This window comes from Vanacampus margaritifer, chromosome 7, assembly GCF_051991255.1.
Source record: "Vanacampus margaritifer isolate UIUO_Vmar chromosome 7, RoL_Vmar_1.0, whole genome shotgun sequence".
Classification (NCBI taxonomy): domain Eukaryota; kingdom Metazoa; phylum Chordata; class Actinopteri; order Syngnathiformes; family Syngnathidae; genus Vanacampus; species Vanacampus margaritifer.
The window spans coordinates 15166426-15184903 of NC_135438.1; the positions used below are offsets into that span (position 1 = coordinate 15166426).

An 18478-nucleotide genomic window follows, 5' to 3' on the forward strand; every position below is an offset into this window, starting at 1 on the left:
TTCTCTTTGAACTGTGCCTTTGGGAAAAGATTCTCATGACTTGAGAAATGTGCTTCACTTGATGTTTTTTTTTATTAATTTTTAATGATTGTAGTATTGTATGTTAATACTGTTGATATTACATTAGGATGGTTGCCAATCTGGTGAGCAGTTAGTTTGTCAGATAAGCATTTTTATGCATCTATGGTGAATATTTTTTGCTTTTTTTAAAACCAATAGAATCATTAATATATCAACTTGCAGCTTCCCGGTAGAAATTATAGAAATGTAAAGAATAGCCAAACTATGACAAACCTATGTCATCATCCAATATGCTTGCTTTAAATGACAATTGTGGGTTGTGTTTTTTTTTTCTTATGTGTACACCTATTGTTAGGAATGGTGCTTTGTAATTATCTTGGGGGATAAAAAAAAACAAAACAACAACATTTGCAAAGTAACAGTACGACTGCTAATTAACATACAATAGCAGTGAAGTTCAAATAGGTCATTATAAGCAAATTAAAACATCCATTTAGTGCAATTATTGCAATTATTGATCTGGTTAATTGTGGGGGGGCGGGGGGGGGCTCTTTGCATGTAATCTTTCGTATTGCCGAAATACCTCTCGGTGGTTTCCACTTTTTAAAAATGGCATTATTATTATTATGTTTACAAATGACAAGACTTGCCCAAACTAATCATGACTGATGTACATTGTCTTCGTAAGTCCTCCAAAGCACCAAGCCAACCTTTTCTTTTATACGTGGACAATGAGGATAAGTCAATATTATAATTTATTAGATTATATATATATATAATACACACTCCTGGCAACTTATACCTACCTTTAAGTGTCTGGTGAAAGTATAAACCTCGAGACAGACGGACACTTAATTCCATACTAGCTTTACTGAGGACGTATTGGCAAATACAATGTATGTTTGTTAAAAATTGTACTTGTCTGAACGCCTTCTGAACTGATATATTCCCTTTTGATAATATCAAATGATTCTGGCAGTTATGCAGGAAAAGTGCCACTTGTGAAAGGTTTTGTGGCAGCATGATATTAACATGAGCATTTCATCTCCAGCGTGCGGACATCTAATAACGGCAAATTACAAATGACATAAAAACTCAATTTTAAGCACTAACATGTAAAGGTAATATTAGCTCATTCCGAATGTCATCCATCCTTATTCAGTGTATCACTCACCCTCTTTCCCAAATCACATGACTTAAATTTTATTTTAAAGATACCTTCAATGAAGACTTAAGATATTCCTTGTTACCATTTTCATGTATGCATCACAGGAATCGACTTTATTGTCACCCCTTTACTACTTCCCTTTAGTTTTGTTGTAGTTGATTAACAAGATCTCAGCTGCAAACTGTTTTACCAATAAATGAATATATGAACTAAATGAACCGCAGTTAAATTGGTTGAGCCTGCAGAGGAGTGTGGCTAGTCTTTCACTACTGATTAAATGATCAGCTTGGTGCCCCATCAGAGGCAAAAGCATGAAATTGACTTCTTTGTCTTCTTGCAGACTTTACTGTTATTCATTTCGCGGCAAGAAAGCGTTTTCAAAGTTGAGGTTTGTGATGTAAAAGCAGACATAACACCACACAATTGTTAAAACTGTCAGCTGCAGATTCAGCATATTGTAAAACGGATTTGCGCCCATAAATAGAGATCCACTGAACCCATTATCAGCTACAATAAATGTAATTGCCAACAGTTGTTGAAATTATTTAATTGGATTGCACTCACCTTCATTATCACCTCTGCCTGGACATACAAACATAAATACTAATTTTCTCCATAAAGACAAAACTCTAATTCATTCGGGAGCGACTTCACTAACTCAGTAGGGACTGTATAACCTTTTAAAATGGCCGGAGGCTTTCTCTTCTCTCTTTTTTGTATACCTGAAAGATTTATGGGGTAGTGCATCAACCTTTCCTCTTTGCAGGTGATGACAGCAAATCATGAGGCCTTTGGAATCCCATATTTCGACATTTGCTTTTGATCTATCTGAAGCTGGATCATCCAACTGTATTTCCAATCCTTTCTCAGTGCCTCATTCGGAGCTTTTTGGAAAATTTTAATGTTTTACAGCTTTCGTGGATGTGATTGGATAGCCGTGGCAGAGGCACTGAGGCAGATGACAGTACATTTAGCATGAAAAGGTTATAGGTTTGTGTCCCAAATGGTAAGATGGTGAGGCCTTCAATGGCGCTAAAAAAGAAAGGGCAAAAAGAATGTCAGGCAAGTCTAATGGGAAATATAATTCCCACTTAAAAGTCTCTTTCCGAACATTTTTGACCAACAAGCAACATTCCACGTTTGTTACGACATCCACACCATGCCAATTTAAGGAATGTAAAAAAGAAAAAGGAAAACAATAATAGCTTGAGTTGAACCCAGTAAATAATTTAATTAATAAATCCGACTGCTTAAAATCTCCAAAATATTGCCAAATTGATGTGACATTTTCTCTCTTTTCAACAATTTCCCTAACCCTCCAGCTATATATATATATATATATATATATGTGCCTGTGCATATGTGTATACATATTTCAAAAGTTCTTCTGCCCAATCAGAAGTGTCCTTTTGTTTTTTTCGCCTAGCAACAAGGATGTTTTGTGCTTACACCACGAGGGATTGTATTTGTTGGTTCATGCAATGAGGTAGATTTCAATTAAAATAAATTTCAAGCTTTCGGTTGATACTGTACGTGATATGATTTTCTTTGTTTTGTCCACAGCAGCCAATACATGTTGTTGATTTTCTGAATTTCAGCATGAAGATGTCGCAATACTATAATGTAATGTACTGTCTTCCTAATTTCTTAATATCTCACTATCCCGCATTCACCTTCCTTCATCGTTCTTTGGAATGTAATCAAAATAAAAGGTTTCCACTTTATATGAAGCGTATCACGTGAGATAGGACAGGTTTTTTTTATTTGGCTTATTGCAATTGAAGGTCACAACAAATCAATGAGACAACCTCAAAGAGAGTTCAACGTAATGTGAAGCAAAGTGAGAGTGATGAGGCATTTTTTTTCTGATACAGTAATGACAAACAATAGATGGTTTTAGCTGAAGAACAGTAACATTGCCTGGAAATCATGAACTATATTGTCAACCTTTGTCGTCGATGGGAAGCATGATAACAATTCTCTACTGAAACCAATGCAAGGCACGTCTTTTAAGCATCAACTAGGGAATACAATATTGATATTAGGAAATATTGATGATATGTTTGGCTTTTAAAATTGTGCCTAGTGATAAAAAACAGTCTCAGGCTTGAGGCTGTAATATGGATGGTCTAGTGGATATGATTTGATTATGTTATTGATCGTGATCAGTCCGGTGCGTACCCGTACTCTCGCCAACATTCAACTGGGTAGAAAATAGCCAAGAGTCAAGATGCGCCTTCACGCCACAATTACCATTTTACAATAAGTTCCGTGTAAAATTGTTCATTGTCTGAAATGTTCCTGAGGCCCAATGTTTCGCATTCTCACAGCAGCCACGGTCCCTTGAGCATTCATGTAAATCAGGCTGATGGCACAGCAGTAGTAACTACGCTACACCTTCCATAATCATTCTGATATTCTGATCTCCTATAATGAAGCCTAAAGTACAACTCATGCCAGTCTAAAGTGATCCTGTTATGAAATATAAAAGTATAACTCGTGCCTAAACTTATCTAAATACATCACCAGCCATTTAATGTACTCATAGTATTTGTAGAAAAAGGCTTTATACATTTTACTGAAATTTTACTTATGTTTTAATTCATTCTTTTGGTTCTTGACCATCAAGCTCATTTCCTCTTGTATGGAGGTGATCAGTGTGACCTCTTTACATTTACATTTAAGGAGGAGCTTCAGACTCAGGCTAAGTGTTGTGTGCTATAGTCCACAGATTCAGAAACAACTTAATTCTCTGTTTCTGGGAAACCATGTACACCAATAAGCAGTTCTGACGACTGACCGTACCAAGATCCAATGTAAAACAATTGTTTTCTTGGCCGGTATTGTTCGGTCCTATTTGAAATGGAAAAGCTCGCGTGTCAGTAACTCTTTTCATTCACACCAATGTCTCATTGCAATTTAATGGCGACTCTTGTAAAAGATGGATAGAAAGATTAGACTCATCTATTTTACTCCATGCATTTAAAAGTAAAAGTCTACACCTCAACTTCACATGCTGCATTAATAATGCACATTAATGAACTGAGAACTTGATCACTGAAAGCCATTTAACAGCAATAAAAATGGCATTAGGAGGAGCCTCTATTAAACACTCATCGGTCATAACATATTGCAAACCTGCATTAACTCTATCCCAAATGGTGCATTTTCTTCTTCTCTGTATGGTGCAGTCCAGTTCTTCACCGGTCCAAATGGCAAATACAATAATAAATCTTATTGCAAAAGTAGCTCAAGGATCTATTAAAAAAAAAAAAAACTTTGTTAAAAAGGCCTGTGCATCTTTACAAAATGCAATGTTCATCAAATCAAATAATTTATTAGTGTGAATTAACAAGTAACTATGAATGATGCTGTTGCTATGGTAGTTTTTAATTGGTAGTCTGCTATTTCTTGCTTGTCGGTTAACATATTCGATTTTATATCTATTTTTGTCTCTATTTTTCTCTTCTTCATAACCTCTGAGTGCTGCAACGCGTGGTCTTTTTTTTTACTTCCATTTTCTTATTCCGATCAATAAGTCAAACCCAATGTGGAGTGCTTACTTCCCAAACTTTTTATACCACTCTGAAGTGCCTCGCTGCACAACAGTTGAACCGTGTCTCACCAATAAACCTTCTCATGACTCATCTACGCCTCCACTGCTCTCACCAGCTTCTAACCAATGTAATTGAATTCATTTTGCTTCATGTGTTCACATAGCTGCATGTATTTATAATACGGTAAATATATTGACGGCTGGATTTACGGTAGATTCATGTAAATGTGAACACAGAGCTCTAATCTAAAACGTTTTGCACAGATACTGCATATTTTGGAAAAATGACTCTTAAATTGCTTTTCTACACCAATTTAATAATCGAGTAATCAAATGGGCTTGCACCCCACTGTGTGGCTGGCGGACATGGTGCCAGTGAAGCTACAGGGTCCAAATTTTGTGGCAACTATCTTTTGTAGTCAACCCATTTGACTTGGTCGAATTTTTCCTATTCCTAGAACCAACCTTATTAATGTCCAATACAGCTTCCATCCTATAGAAACCTTACTATTATTATTATTATTTTTATTATTATTATTATACGAAAAAGTTGCACTGACCTTTTTATAGCTCGTCATGTATTTTTTATATTATTTATATTTTTATATTTTATATTATTATTAATATTATTATTTTCTATTATTATTATTAAATCCTATAGTACCTTGACTCTCAAACTTTTTAACCCGCTTGCTCCCAAAAACGTATAAATACACTCTATTTTATATGTTTTAAGTGTCCCAAAGACGTTTTTATACATTTTTATGTTTTTATTTTTATTTTTTTATGTTAGAGCATACAGAAGGCTTTGATGCACACCTCTCAACTGCACAAAACGGTTGAAGAAATGGTAGCTATTACAAAAACGGCCAGCAGGTGGCAGCAGAGCAAAAGAGAGCAATCAGAGCCATGTTGAAACAAAGCTGTTTTCCCCACAATATAAAATAGATTTGGAAATAATGATGAAACTTAGCTATATTCTAATGCTGCAAAACGGAAACAGAGAGAAATATACTTTTTTCCTGATGAAATAGGAGACTCTAATCTTTCTTTTGATACGTTCCATGTTTTTATAGCAATAGAACACCTAATTATGTGGGCCTTATCAGTCAAAATACAGTAAAACAGCCGAGAGTGAAGTGGATTGCTTCAGTGAAAATGGCTGGGAGTGAATGAGTTTTTAAGGGGTCTTGTCTTGCTCTAGGTTTGACACCGGTTCAAACATATCTGTTGTGTTTTTCTTAGAATCCACACTGAGTAGTCATTCTATCAAAATTGGATGCCCTTTCAGACACAGTGTGCGGTAAAAAAAAAAGTTTTTATCCTTCTGAGATTTTGACCTGAAAAGCCTTGGTCACAGATATTTTATTAAGACATTTGTTTTGATTTGTTGAAAAAAAGACATCCTGTGTCTCCTTTAAAGTTATTTTTTTCAATGAGCAGTTTTCTATTTTCCTGCATTATTGTTTGACTTTGGGGATTTCTCCTTGTCTCATGAGCCACGCCCTCTTGTGTCTCTCTCTTTCTTGTGCCAGCCAATTGGTTTGGAACCTTCCCTTGTGTTTTACTAGCCGTCTCACCAGCCTTATTAACTTGAGTATATGTGTCTACAGTTGTCATAGTTTGTATGCCCATTTCTGTTAGCATTTCTATTGTGCTTTTTTAACATTTTATTCCTGCCTTCACTTGTTGCTACTACCATTTCAACCACCCACCATGTCAGAGTACACGTGCATCACATTATGATTATGTAACTCATTGTTATGTCACAATGGTATTGATGTGGAAAAAAGACTAAAACATAGCTTCTTTTTGCTACTTTTTAAACCTAGAACACTGATGAGAAGGACTTGTTTTCTACTTGCATCTGAACACAAAATGAAAAGCTCTCTTCTTTGTTCTTTGCTTATGTTGCAAATTGTCCAGATAACGCAGAAAGCCTACCTTTTAGAGCGAGCTGGAGGATAAGCATTTTGTTGACTCAGGGGACCTTAACTATTGATGAACATTAGGATGATAATGCCAGCAATCCCCCTTATGGCCACTGCCCGGACACCATGCATTAGGTTAATCTGCTTGTTGCCATGTTTTATTTCCCCCTCAATCTCTGAGTAGACTTTAAGAAACCAGAGGAAAAGTCTCAGAGCAAAACATATCTAGACAAGTGTCCCAATAGCAAAGCGTTTTTCCAATGTGATTTTATTGTGAATGTGCTGTTTAATTTATTATACTCCCCCATCATCAATTGTAATTCACTGCGCTTTGCCAAAAAGGCCTTTTATTCAATTTGATTTGCCAGTTTACCCTTGAGCAGTAGCACTTATCTAATGCCACCGTGCTGTTTAATCTTCTCATATTGTTTTCAACTTTGTGTCGAGAGCTACTGACCTTGCACGCTTCAAGGAGAGCAACACCAACCACAGTCAGGGCTCTTTTGAGCACTTCGGAATGTTAATTTTGATTTCTTCAAATTCAGCGTTCACATCGAGTTTCAGAGACAGTCTTTTAAAAATAGTTAACGTTCCCAAATGGCAATATGAGGATAATGTTTTTGTTGTTGATTTTGTGTATGAAGATATCCTCTGAAAGACTTTTTGTGTAGCACTATGCTGTTCATCAAAGTTATCTACTTGAAGCACACTTACAATTTTCTATAAAGCTTAGTTAGATTGTTTACCCATTCCTGGCCTTATACATTTGAGATGGATTAAACAATAAGTGTGATCTCAACGAAAAAGTCCCTGGTTGCCATGCACTACCTAACCCACTTCAGAGTGGATACTGTATACCATCAATGACCTCACCAATGGCTTTAATAGTTACCGGTACAAAGCTCTTGGCTGTTATTGCTTCATGCCCCTTTAAATCATTCACATCATCGAAGGCTAGGGATTGATGTCACATTTTTTTTTTTTACATCTTTATTAGATGACTTCATAGAACAAAACGTGTATCAGATGAAAGACCAAAGTCTCAGGTATATGAACGTGTGACATGTTGCTCCACCATCGGTTAAGTTGTCTCACTGAATAGGGTAATGTGGACAGATTTCCAACAACTGGAGGATTCATTTTTAAACACTCAATCAAAACCTGCCAAACCAATTTCCTCACTTGTCATACTCATCATCCTAAAGGCAGTTGTGGCATATGTAAACCGATTTGCCAGAGCCACATTTTTCATTGACCCATTCTTTGCATAATTCATGTGACAACTAAGCCCAAAATGAGGCATGTTGCCCCAAACTGCCATGTTGCCTAATACTAGCCTTAGTTTAAAGTTAGCTCAAAACATAGCAATGACTGAGGCATGACAACTGTAAACGACTCCACATGATTTGATGCTAGAATTTGTATATGGACAACACTTATAAAGTTAAAATATTTATTTATTAGCTCACAATGTGCTATTCTCTTCTCAGACAGGAAATGACCCATGATCATATAAAAGAAGAAAATTAGCATTCCACTTTTTAGTTGCGCCCTCTGGTGAAGAAGACACAGTAATTGCAATGTGACAACTTACCTGTGTGACAGCAAGTCCCGATCCATACTACTCATCCAATGTGATAATACAATCCACCGTTTTCCACAAATTTAAAGAGTGCTTATTTTTCTCAGGCTTGAGTCCCCGACTCGGACCCTAACCCTGGAGGCACCCCGAGGCGTGGAGATCAATGCTGGGGTTGGAGACTTCACGGCATCGTGTAGGAAAGACCTCCTGCTGCAGTCCTCAGAAGGAGAGGTGGGTATGCACTATTTAAGATGAGATCAGCCTTTATTGATCCTCACAGAGGCATATTGAGGATTGGCGTGATGTCATCTGCAAATGATCTGAGTTTTTACTATGTCATGAAAATTTTTCTATGATGTTTGTGTTTAGTTCATCCGGTTTGTGTGCTTTTATATACAAGACAGTATGGGGCCCCCTTCATTAAAGTACCTTGGGCTAATGAGCATCATCAATCTCGCGACCTTGTCCTTCTTTTCTCCCCTCCTCTCTTGTGTTTGGGAAAGTGACTTCATTAAAGCTGCTGTGATGAGGTTCCCTGTCATCCGCTGTCGTCATGTGTGTGTGTTCTATTAGCCTGCTATCTTACTGTCTGTCTTTTTGAATAACAGCCTGCCACACGTGGGAGCAAGAGCTCATGCTTGGCCATTGTCATTGCGCGTGTGCGTGCACGTGCGCGTGCGTGCGCACGTCCATGCGTGTGTCCACTAGAGCACAGTGTGTCATTAATTCTGTAATTAACAGAAGAATGCCCCATCTATTGGACACACTGTCAGGTTCCATCTTACATCGAATGCTATCTCGCTCTCTCTCGCTCTCTCAAAATATCAGAAGTCTTAGAAAAACTTTCCACCACCCTCTTAGAATCCTCTCATATCCCTTCATATGCTTTTCTCACCCCTCTTTCCTTATCTTGTCTCTGCCCCCACCAACCCTTAATCAGGAAAAGTACACAACTTCATCACTATAATACGCACTGAAGTGTTGGGCTTAAACTTAGCACGCAGCGAGGGCACTCATTGATCTATTTTTTTATTTATTTTGTTAACCCTGTGGAGTGTCACCGGAGGAGTGAAGCCAATCCCAGATGCTTCAGCTATTTAATAGCTAACAAAATCAGACAGATGATATATTTTTGCAAGAAGAGAAACAATGCATTGCTAGGGATTTTCGCCCCACAGTTCGGGAAAAAAACTATTTTACATGTCCTCCTCCTCCATCCTCTCAGTCTGTCATATCTGAGTAACCCAGCCTATCTAATTAACTTTCCCCTGCCAGGGTTGTACATCAGCATGACTGTCACTTTATAGGAAGAAGGAGAGGACTTTTTTTTTGCCTCTTTTGTGTCAGTTCTCTCTGTCTCTGCATTTCATGCATTCTTTTGTCCTCTGTTCCCTTCTCATCCATTATCTCTTTGTCTCTCATCCTCCTTCTCTCTCGCTCTCTTTCTTTCTCCCTGTCGTCCATGCATTAATGGATATCTCCCAGGAAGTGAACAATAACATGAATGTTAAAACTGGGTTGCACAAGGATTGTAGCAAGGTTTGACACCATGAAAGGCTCTATAAATGAATGAATGCAAGCATGAAGGACGTGGAATATGGTGCCTCTTAAACTCGGCAACCTTTACATGAGTCAAATGTATTGAAATGACCGTATAAATCCATCAAGAAGCCTTACAAGCTATTGGATTGCCAAATGATTTAGTGGAGCTCAAAGAGGTAAGGTGATTATTTAAAGATTTGAAAACAAATAAAAGAACCTTAAAAAGAATACTAAAATGTGCAGGGAGAAAGTGAAGGGACGCCAGAGTTGGCACCAGTTACGAGGTGAGCAGCAGCATTTTGGACCAAACGGAGATGCTTGAGGATTGGAAGGACTGGCTGACTAATAATCCAAAATAAAGTACAGACGCTCCCCACCTTACGAACGAGTTACGTTCCGGACGATCGTTCGTAAGGTGAATTTGTTCGTAAGTTGCTTTAGTGCTATATTTTGTATTATAATTTATGTTTAAAGCCTATATAAGTATATTGAAGGTTTATATAAGTATGTTTAAGGCTTGTACAAGTAACCTGCATTGGTTTGTACTGAAAAAAACTTTTAATAAAATGGAGAGAATACGTACAGTACTGTACTGTACTACGTATGTTAGAGAGAGAGAGCGAGACACACACACACAGTATGTACATGTACGTAATAAGATAAATAAAATGAAGTTTAACTTACTTTTGGAAGATGTACTCAATGCTTAAGTAGATGATGGAGGAGGAGGAAGAGGAGGATTTTATATCATGAGAGATTCTTCGTCGTCGCTGGAATCGGCTTCAAAAGTTATTTCCTGCTTCATGGGGACCGGCGTTTCTTCCTCCTCCTCCTCGCCACGTTGCTCAGCCTCCAATGAGCTCTCACAGCGCCAATCGTCGGTATTAGCGGCGGAAAGAAGCACTACGCGCAATACAAAATCTAACTTACAGCATTTCTTTCCAAACATTTTTCGACATACTGCACGCGCAGAAATGTTCGTATGTAACGTTGTTCGCAACTCGAATGTTCGTAAGTAGGGGAGCGTCTGTACATTAAAGTAATCCAGCCCAGATGTGGTGAAAGCATGGATTACTGTTTCAAAGTGCCGTTGAGAAAGGAAAGGCTTTACTTTAGTCAGTTGCCTAAGATGATAAAAGCGGGATTTAACAACAGTACCAATTTGCCGGTCCAATTTAAAATCGCTGTCCAAGTTTGAGACTGATGGCTTTAGATAAGGTGCCAAATGGCCCAAGTCAGCAGGATGGGACAAGCGAGGACCAAAGACCATAACTTCTGTTTTCTTCTCATTGAAATTCAAGAAATTCAATGCCATCCAGGCATTCATTTCCTCCAGACAGGACAAAAGTGGCCTCAATGAGAAAGTGTCTTCTTTACTCAGCGGGACATAGATCTGACAGTCATCCGCATAGCAGTGAAAGGAAATACATTGTTTTCTTAAAATGGAATCCAAGGGCAGAGGATATGTGAAAACAGCAGAGCCCCCAGAATTGAACCCTGTAGAATGCCATACGACAGTGGGACAGTGTGTGACAAACGAGGCTAACACAAAAAGTTTTGTCAACAAAATAGAATCTAAACCACAAGAATCCACTAGTTTCTATGCCATATATATGCTATTGAGTCTTATCCTCAAGGGCCTTTTACGTTTTAAATTTAGAGGTGTCAGTCGATTAAATTTTTTAATTGTAGTTAATCGCTTGACTTCAGTAATTAACTCACAATTAATCGCTAATTAATCGCACATTTTATATCTCAATTAGATTTTTTTCCTAAATTTTCAAACCCTTGTTAACATAAAAATGGGAAGAAATGTTAACCTAATAGAAATATGGTTGCATTTTTTAGTCATTGAATCAGTAATTTCAACATTCATGATTTTTTTAAATTAAAAACAGGTACTGTACTGTTAAAAAAAAATTGGTGCCACATTGATTTGTGTTGGTCATTTTTCTGTCACTACATGGCGTAATTGCATTTGTAAGACAATGGTGGCAGCTCAGTGCATTTTTCTTTTCATATTAAGAGCTGACAAATTTTTAACATGAAGTAACTTGGGAAATTCTGCACATTTTAAAAACTGTAAAATACAGCTTGACCCCAGTCCCCACAAATATATGCATTGTTAATTATTTAATTTATTACTGTTAATTGTGTTACAGTGACTCCTTTGCACAACGTTGAATGTTTTTATTTTGTTTAAGTTCAATACGGATGTGCATTGTAAAATAACCATAAAATATCTTTCCATATTAAGAGCTATCTAATTTTTAACGTGAAGTAACTTGCGAACTTCTGCACATTTTTAAGCTCAATCAACACAGCTAGAGCGCTGTGTTGAGCAATATGAGTGGCTCAGGCTGGAGGTGGCGAGCAAATTAGGTGGAAGTGGCCACAGGAAAAACCCTGCTCATTAGCTTCCACGAAGTGGTCGCTAGTCTTCTTGGGGTCCTCAAATAATTCAACAAAAACATACAAAGTTTAGAATTAAACTATGTAGTAAAAATGAAAACACTGAACAAAAACAGTATTAAACAGATAAAGTAAGTAGAAACAGAATTATTAAATTATCTATTTTCACACCCTGTAATTTGACTTTAGACACCTGTTCAACATGCAAATTGGATGCAGTGGCATTAGCAACAGCGTACATGCTGCCAAATACAATAGATTTCATTTTGACAGTATTTTTCATTCATTCTTACTCATTTGATAACGTTATTCAACTCAGCCTGAAATTTCTCTTCCAGTACAATTGAGGATGGCGACGTACAGAACAAAGTTGAATCATCATAATGCATCAACTCAGCCTTATTAACATCCATCCATCCATTTTCTTAACCGCTTAGTCCTCACAAGGGTCGCGGGGGGCGCTGGAGCCTATCCCAGCTGGCTTCGGGTAGTAGGCGGGGTACACCCTGAACTGGTTGCCAGCCAATCCAGGGCCTTATTAACAGCACAGGGTAAATCATTTGTGAAAATTGAAAATGAAAGTGGTCCTAAACAACTTCCCTGATGGACTCCACAAGACATTTTTTCACTTGTAGAATAACTGCCATTAAAAAAAATACTCTCTGTGTTATTCCATACAGATAACAGAGATGAAGGAGAAAAAAACATAACATTTTAGTTTAGCTATGAGAATGCTATGATCAATGACATCGAAAGCAGCAGTAAAATCCAAGAGTACAGATCCAGTAACTTGTTTTCTATCCATAACTCTTAACCATTTATTAGTCATGTGCACTAATGCTGTGCTGGTAGATGGTAGAGTGCCCCTGTATATATGCGTGCTGTGCATTTGTAAATAATCCATTTCCACTAAAGTAGTTCAATAATAGGATCTAAATGTGATAGTGATGATACTATTGACAGTAAGGGCATTAAGCATTGATGATTATTAAAGTAATATAGCATTTTTAATGTGTTAAAACAATTATGGCATGGTAAAATATTCATGGATGAATGACGAGCGTTCTGTTTAAGCCCCATTAACAGAAGAAATAAATGAAACAAATGTAAAAAATAATAATAATAAAAATTGCATGTATGCTTGTTAACATCAACATGAAGAATGAGTGAATAGAAAAGTGTTGACTAAAGAAAATTCTTCTGAATCTCTGTTTTGACTATTCGCCTGATTTTAGCAGGTGAAACCTACAATTATCCTGCTGGGATGAGTCAGTGCCTGATGATGTGATGAGAATGGGCAGTAAACAGTAATTCCAAAAGGTTGAAAGGCAGATAGACATATCAGTGTCTTTGTGGAGAAGATATTTTATCACAAAGACTTCAGAAGAAAAGGTGAAAGTTATTCAAAAGGCTTGTTCTGATCAGAGCTGAATGAAACGCTTTTTGAATAAAAGACAAAATACATTTAACCTCGAACAAGACGTGAAGTTACCTTCAATTGAATATTTTCTTCTTTTCATTTCGGGTTACTGTAACCTCAATGACTAAGAATCTCCTCATGCTAGCTTAGGCTCGCACCTTGTGAATAAAAATTGTGACAAGTATGTGCTCCCCGCATCACTGTACAACCTGCACTTTATGAGAGGCAGCACCATCACATGATTTCATTGCATGTGTTGCCTCATCCTCAAATCATCTCACCCGAAATGGAATCGCCGCTGTGTGCTAATCAAAGGCTTTTTTTTTTTTCAATTAAGCATACACACATCCCTTAAAGGGCAGCTTATCCAATTACAAGTCCTTTTCACACGTTCCCATATGAATTTTACCTGACTGCTGATGCCGTCAAATGAACAGAGGCCAGCTGATGATGGAAGAATATAAGGGGCGGATGGAATGAGCGGGAGGGAGAGGCGGATGGCAGAAAATAGATCTTTCTGTCGATTTTGCGGGACAAAATAAAAGTGTGTGGGATAGCAAGGCTTAAAGCCAAATCAATGTTGTCAGCAGCTGGCATTCAAGAAGGGACCATTAAAGTTTCTAAAGTTTGGGAACGCAGTCCTTGAATTAGGGCTAAATGGGCTAAAGATAGGAGAGCAATGGCTTCCGTTAAAATTAGAGCTGCCGGCGGGTCCACTCATTATTTTCCCTCGTTTATGTTATTTTGTGCTTAATCTCTCTTACTCCCACAACCCTAATTGTCTCCATGGTGAACATTTAATTAGTAGTAGATGTGGCTTCTTCTAATTTCAAAACAATTTTCTCAATGAAATAATCCATCATGAATTCATTTATTCTATGGTTAAACTATTACCATCATAAAATCAGTTCTTAACTGTATGGGAACTTAAATTGTTTTTTTTTATCACTCATACAAGTAAAATGGGATGGAGAGAGACAACATAAAGATGTTTGAAGAGCAATATGATCAAAAAGCTACATAAGAAATGAGCAAAATACTATTCCTCATCTGTGCGCGTGTGTGTGTGTGTGTTCCTTTTTGTTTTATTTAAATGGTATTTAGCAAATGGGCTTCACTCTTATAGCCTTTTAATAGTAAAAGCATTTTTTCACACTGTGACTTAATTCACCAAGTCACACAATGATTAATGGAATTCAGCGGAACCTCGAGTTAAAGGACTAATTGGGGGAGAGGTCAGCCGTGAGAGTCGATTGTCCGTTAAATTGAAGTACTTTTTATTCGGTAGCCTGAAAAGCACCCAATAAAATACAAAATTGCTGTAAACTCTTGAAACTGTTTAAAGGAACCTTCTTCTCCATGTACTTGAAAAGCTACACATCTTTTGGCATCATCAAAGTAGTCTTAACTGATAATACGCATAACTAGTTAAAACCATGCAGGAGTGCGACATACCTTATCAATGTGTTGGAATTTTCCTATGTGTGACTACACGATCTTAACTGGTTTCAATTGAAAAGTGCTCAAGGGTTCAAATACGGGTAATTGTTGCCATAGCAAGTAGAAAGGTCATAATGATATACCAGTGTAACGCAAGTCACTTACCTAATTATGAATGACAAAGAGGCCTAACAGTCTCATTCCTAAATGAACATGTGTTATGATTCGTCTTGTCCAGGTGTATCTCGTTGTCTCGTCAGTTGGCTTGTATTTAGTTTCCTGGTTTTGTTCAGTCTTTGTTGGATGATTGTCGCTGTCACCACTCTTGTGTTTTGTTGTTACTTTGATTTTTGGTCTTTTCAAAACTTTGTTGGTTTTATTTATTTAGAGTTTTACCCAGTTCCCCTGTTAGTGTTTTTGTTAAATAAATTGTGTTCAGTATTACATGCATCCCTGCCATGGTTCTCCTGCTTCCCTGCATTTGGGTCCTCCACCCCATCGTGACAGAATGATCCAACCAAAAATGGACCCAGCAGAGCAAGAGGCAGGTACCAGTTCCGGTTCCGGCAGCGCACATCCTGCGGTTGCCACCAGTTCCGGCGGCGCACGTCCTGTGGCCCCCACCAGTTCCGGCGGCGCACGTCCTGCGGCTGCCACCAGTTCCGGCGGCGCACCTCCTGCGGCTGCCACTAGTTCCGGCGGCGCACGTCCTGTGGCCCCCATCAGTTCCGGCGGCGCACCTCCTGCGGCTGCCACTAGTTCCGGCGGCGCACGTCCTATGGCCCCCACCAGTTCCGGCGGCGCACGTCCTGCGGTTGCCACTAGTTCCGGTGGCGCACGTCCTGTGGCCCCCACCAGTTCCGGCGGTGCACGTCCTGCGGCCGCCACCAGTTCCCGTTCCGGCGGCACACGTCATGCCGCTACAGCCCCTGGCCCCTTCACCTGTGCCGTTGCAGCCCCTGGCCCCCACTGCCATGTTTGACTTTTTGTTTAGGACGTCTGGGATCTGTCCCTTGAGGGGGGGTACTGTTATGATTTGTCTTGTCCAGGTGTCTCTAGTTGTCTCATCAGTTGGCTTGTATTTAGTTTCATTCGGTCTTTGTTGGATGATTGCCGCTGTCACCACTCTTGTGTTTTGTTGTTACAGGCGCTCCCCTACTTACGAACGAGTTACGTTCCGAGCGATCGTTCGTAAGGTGAATTTGTTCGTAAGTTGCTTCAGCGCTATATTTTGCTTCAGCGCTATATTTTGTATTATAATTTATGTTTAAAGCCTATATAAGTATATTGAAGGTTTATATAAGTATGTTTAAGGCTTGTATACAAATAAACTGCATTGGTTTGTACTGAAAAAAACATTTAATAAAATGGAGAGAATACGTACAGTTCCGTACTGTACTACGTATGTTAGAGAGAGAGCGAGAGACACACACAGTATGTACATGTACGTAATAAGATAAATAAAATGAAGTTTAACTTACTTTTGGAAGATGTACTCGATGCTTAAGGAGATGATGGAGGAGGAGGAGGAAGAGGAGGATTTTATATCATGAGAGGGTCTTCGTCGTCGCTGGAATGGGCTTTAAAAGTTACTTCCTCCTTCATGGGGACAGGCGTTTCTTCCTCTTCCTCCTCGACACGTTGCTGAGCCTCCAATGCTGGGTGAGCTCTCACAGCGCCAAGCGTCGGTATTAGCGGCGGAAAGAAGCACTACTCGGAAAAAGGCGCGAATACAAAATCTAACTTACAGCATCTCTTTCCGAACATTTTTCGACATACTGTACGCGCAGACATGTTCGTATGTACCGTTGTTCGTAACTCGAATGTTCGTAAGTAGGGGAGCGTCTGTACTTAGATTTTTGGTCTTTTCAGAACCTTGTTGGTTTTGTTTATTTAGAGTTTTACCCAGTTCCCTTGTTAGTGTTTTTGTTAAATAAATTGTGTTCAGTATTGCATGCATCCCTGCCGTGGTTCTCCTGCCTCCCTGCATTTGGGTCCTCCACCCCCATCGTGACAATATGATCATTATAGTGTTTGCTGTTGTTTTTGTGGCTTTCGGCTTGTCCCATCAGGGGAGGCCACAGTGAGGTAATCGCATGATTTAGTTGGCACATACATTCTGTATCTTCACATGTAAGTATTACATATTTTCCTCATTGTGCTAGTAACAGTGAGGTTAATAATAGAAATGTTTCATTCGTATTACCATAGGGCTTGTTGGAACAATGTCAAGGCTTATCAAGACTACGGCTTGGAGGTGTTGCTCGACTGAGGTGTTGTGTTTTGGCTGCTCTGCTTCTGTTTGTCCATTAACCTGTGAGAAAAGCAGCAGAATGTTGAGTGAATTAAACAGCTCGAAGGGATTGTACACAGTCACCGCGTCTCACAAAGGTAATGACACTTTCAAATTAAACTGGCTTTACACAAAATAAAACAACAAATAGATTTGCAGACTCAACTCACCACACAAATAGTGGCTGCCTCACAGCCAGGAAGGGTTGCCTCGAACCTCAGGTGGTACATCTCTGTGTAGGGAGACTGCTTCTTTCATTCTCGATGAAATCAGTGTGTGAGAGGTGCAGTCCTTGGCATAGCGGAGGAAAAAAGGGATTTGCTGAAGGCCATGCAGGTCCCCGTGATGAACTGTAACTTCCCAACGCTGGCAGCACTCATGCAGCCCCAGACTATGACACTCAGACCATCATTTGATTGGAGTTACGACATAACTGGATGCTGAGACGCTAACTTGACACCATCTGAACTAAATGTGTTTATCTTGGTCTCGTCAGACCACAGAACATGGTTTCAGTAATCCATGTCCATTATCTGTTTGTCTTCAGCAAACCAAACTGCTTGCAGGCTTTCTTGTAAATCATCATAAGAAGAGCTAATCACTGTCAGGCTTTTGGAGGAAATTATTTGACAAAAGTTTAACAAATACCGTTATATGCTAATACTGAAAGAAAAAAAAGTTTAATTAATGTTCAACACGTTTTAATTTTTGATCAGCCGGGCACTTCTTATAACTAATTTTTCATTTTAATTATTCTTCAGTTCTGCTAATTATTTCTGCCTTCACTGGGACATGTGTCCCAGTAGTATACAGTGTACGGTGAGATTTATTTTCCACTCTCTCTCTTTTATTTATTTCAAAATGTTTCCATGTGCACGTTCATTGCATTTCTATTTTACTGCTTATTCACAGTGTGTATGTGTGTGTATAGCATTTTTCTGAGGCTTTGTGCTTGTGACATGTACAGCATGCGTGTGTGCATGTGGTCAAGCTGACTGGTCATTCTTTGTGCTCCAATCATTTTGTCTGTTGTCAGCTTCAATTCACTGACTGTCCATTCAGTACGGCTAATGGTGTGTGTAATACACTCACATAGTGTCACCACCTCCCACC

General features: G+C 38.7%; 1 protein-coding gene across 2 annotated transcripts in view; it reads left to right on the forward strand.

The window, feature by feature from the left end:
* Nucleotides 1-18478, forward strand: part of sgcz (sarcoglycan zeta) — a 265996-nt gene that overhangs the window by 238726 nt on the left and 8792 nt on the right. For both annotated transcript variants that reach the window (XM_077571991.1, XM_077571992.1), the window contains exon 7: nt 8366-8489. In XM_077571991.1, coding sequence (XP_077428117.1) covers nt 8366-8489 — 124 coding nt within the window. The remainder of the gene's footprint in view (nt 1-8365; nt 8490-18478) is intronic.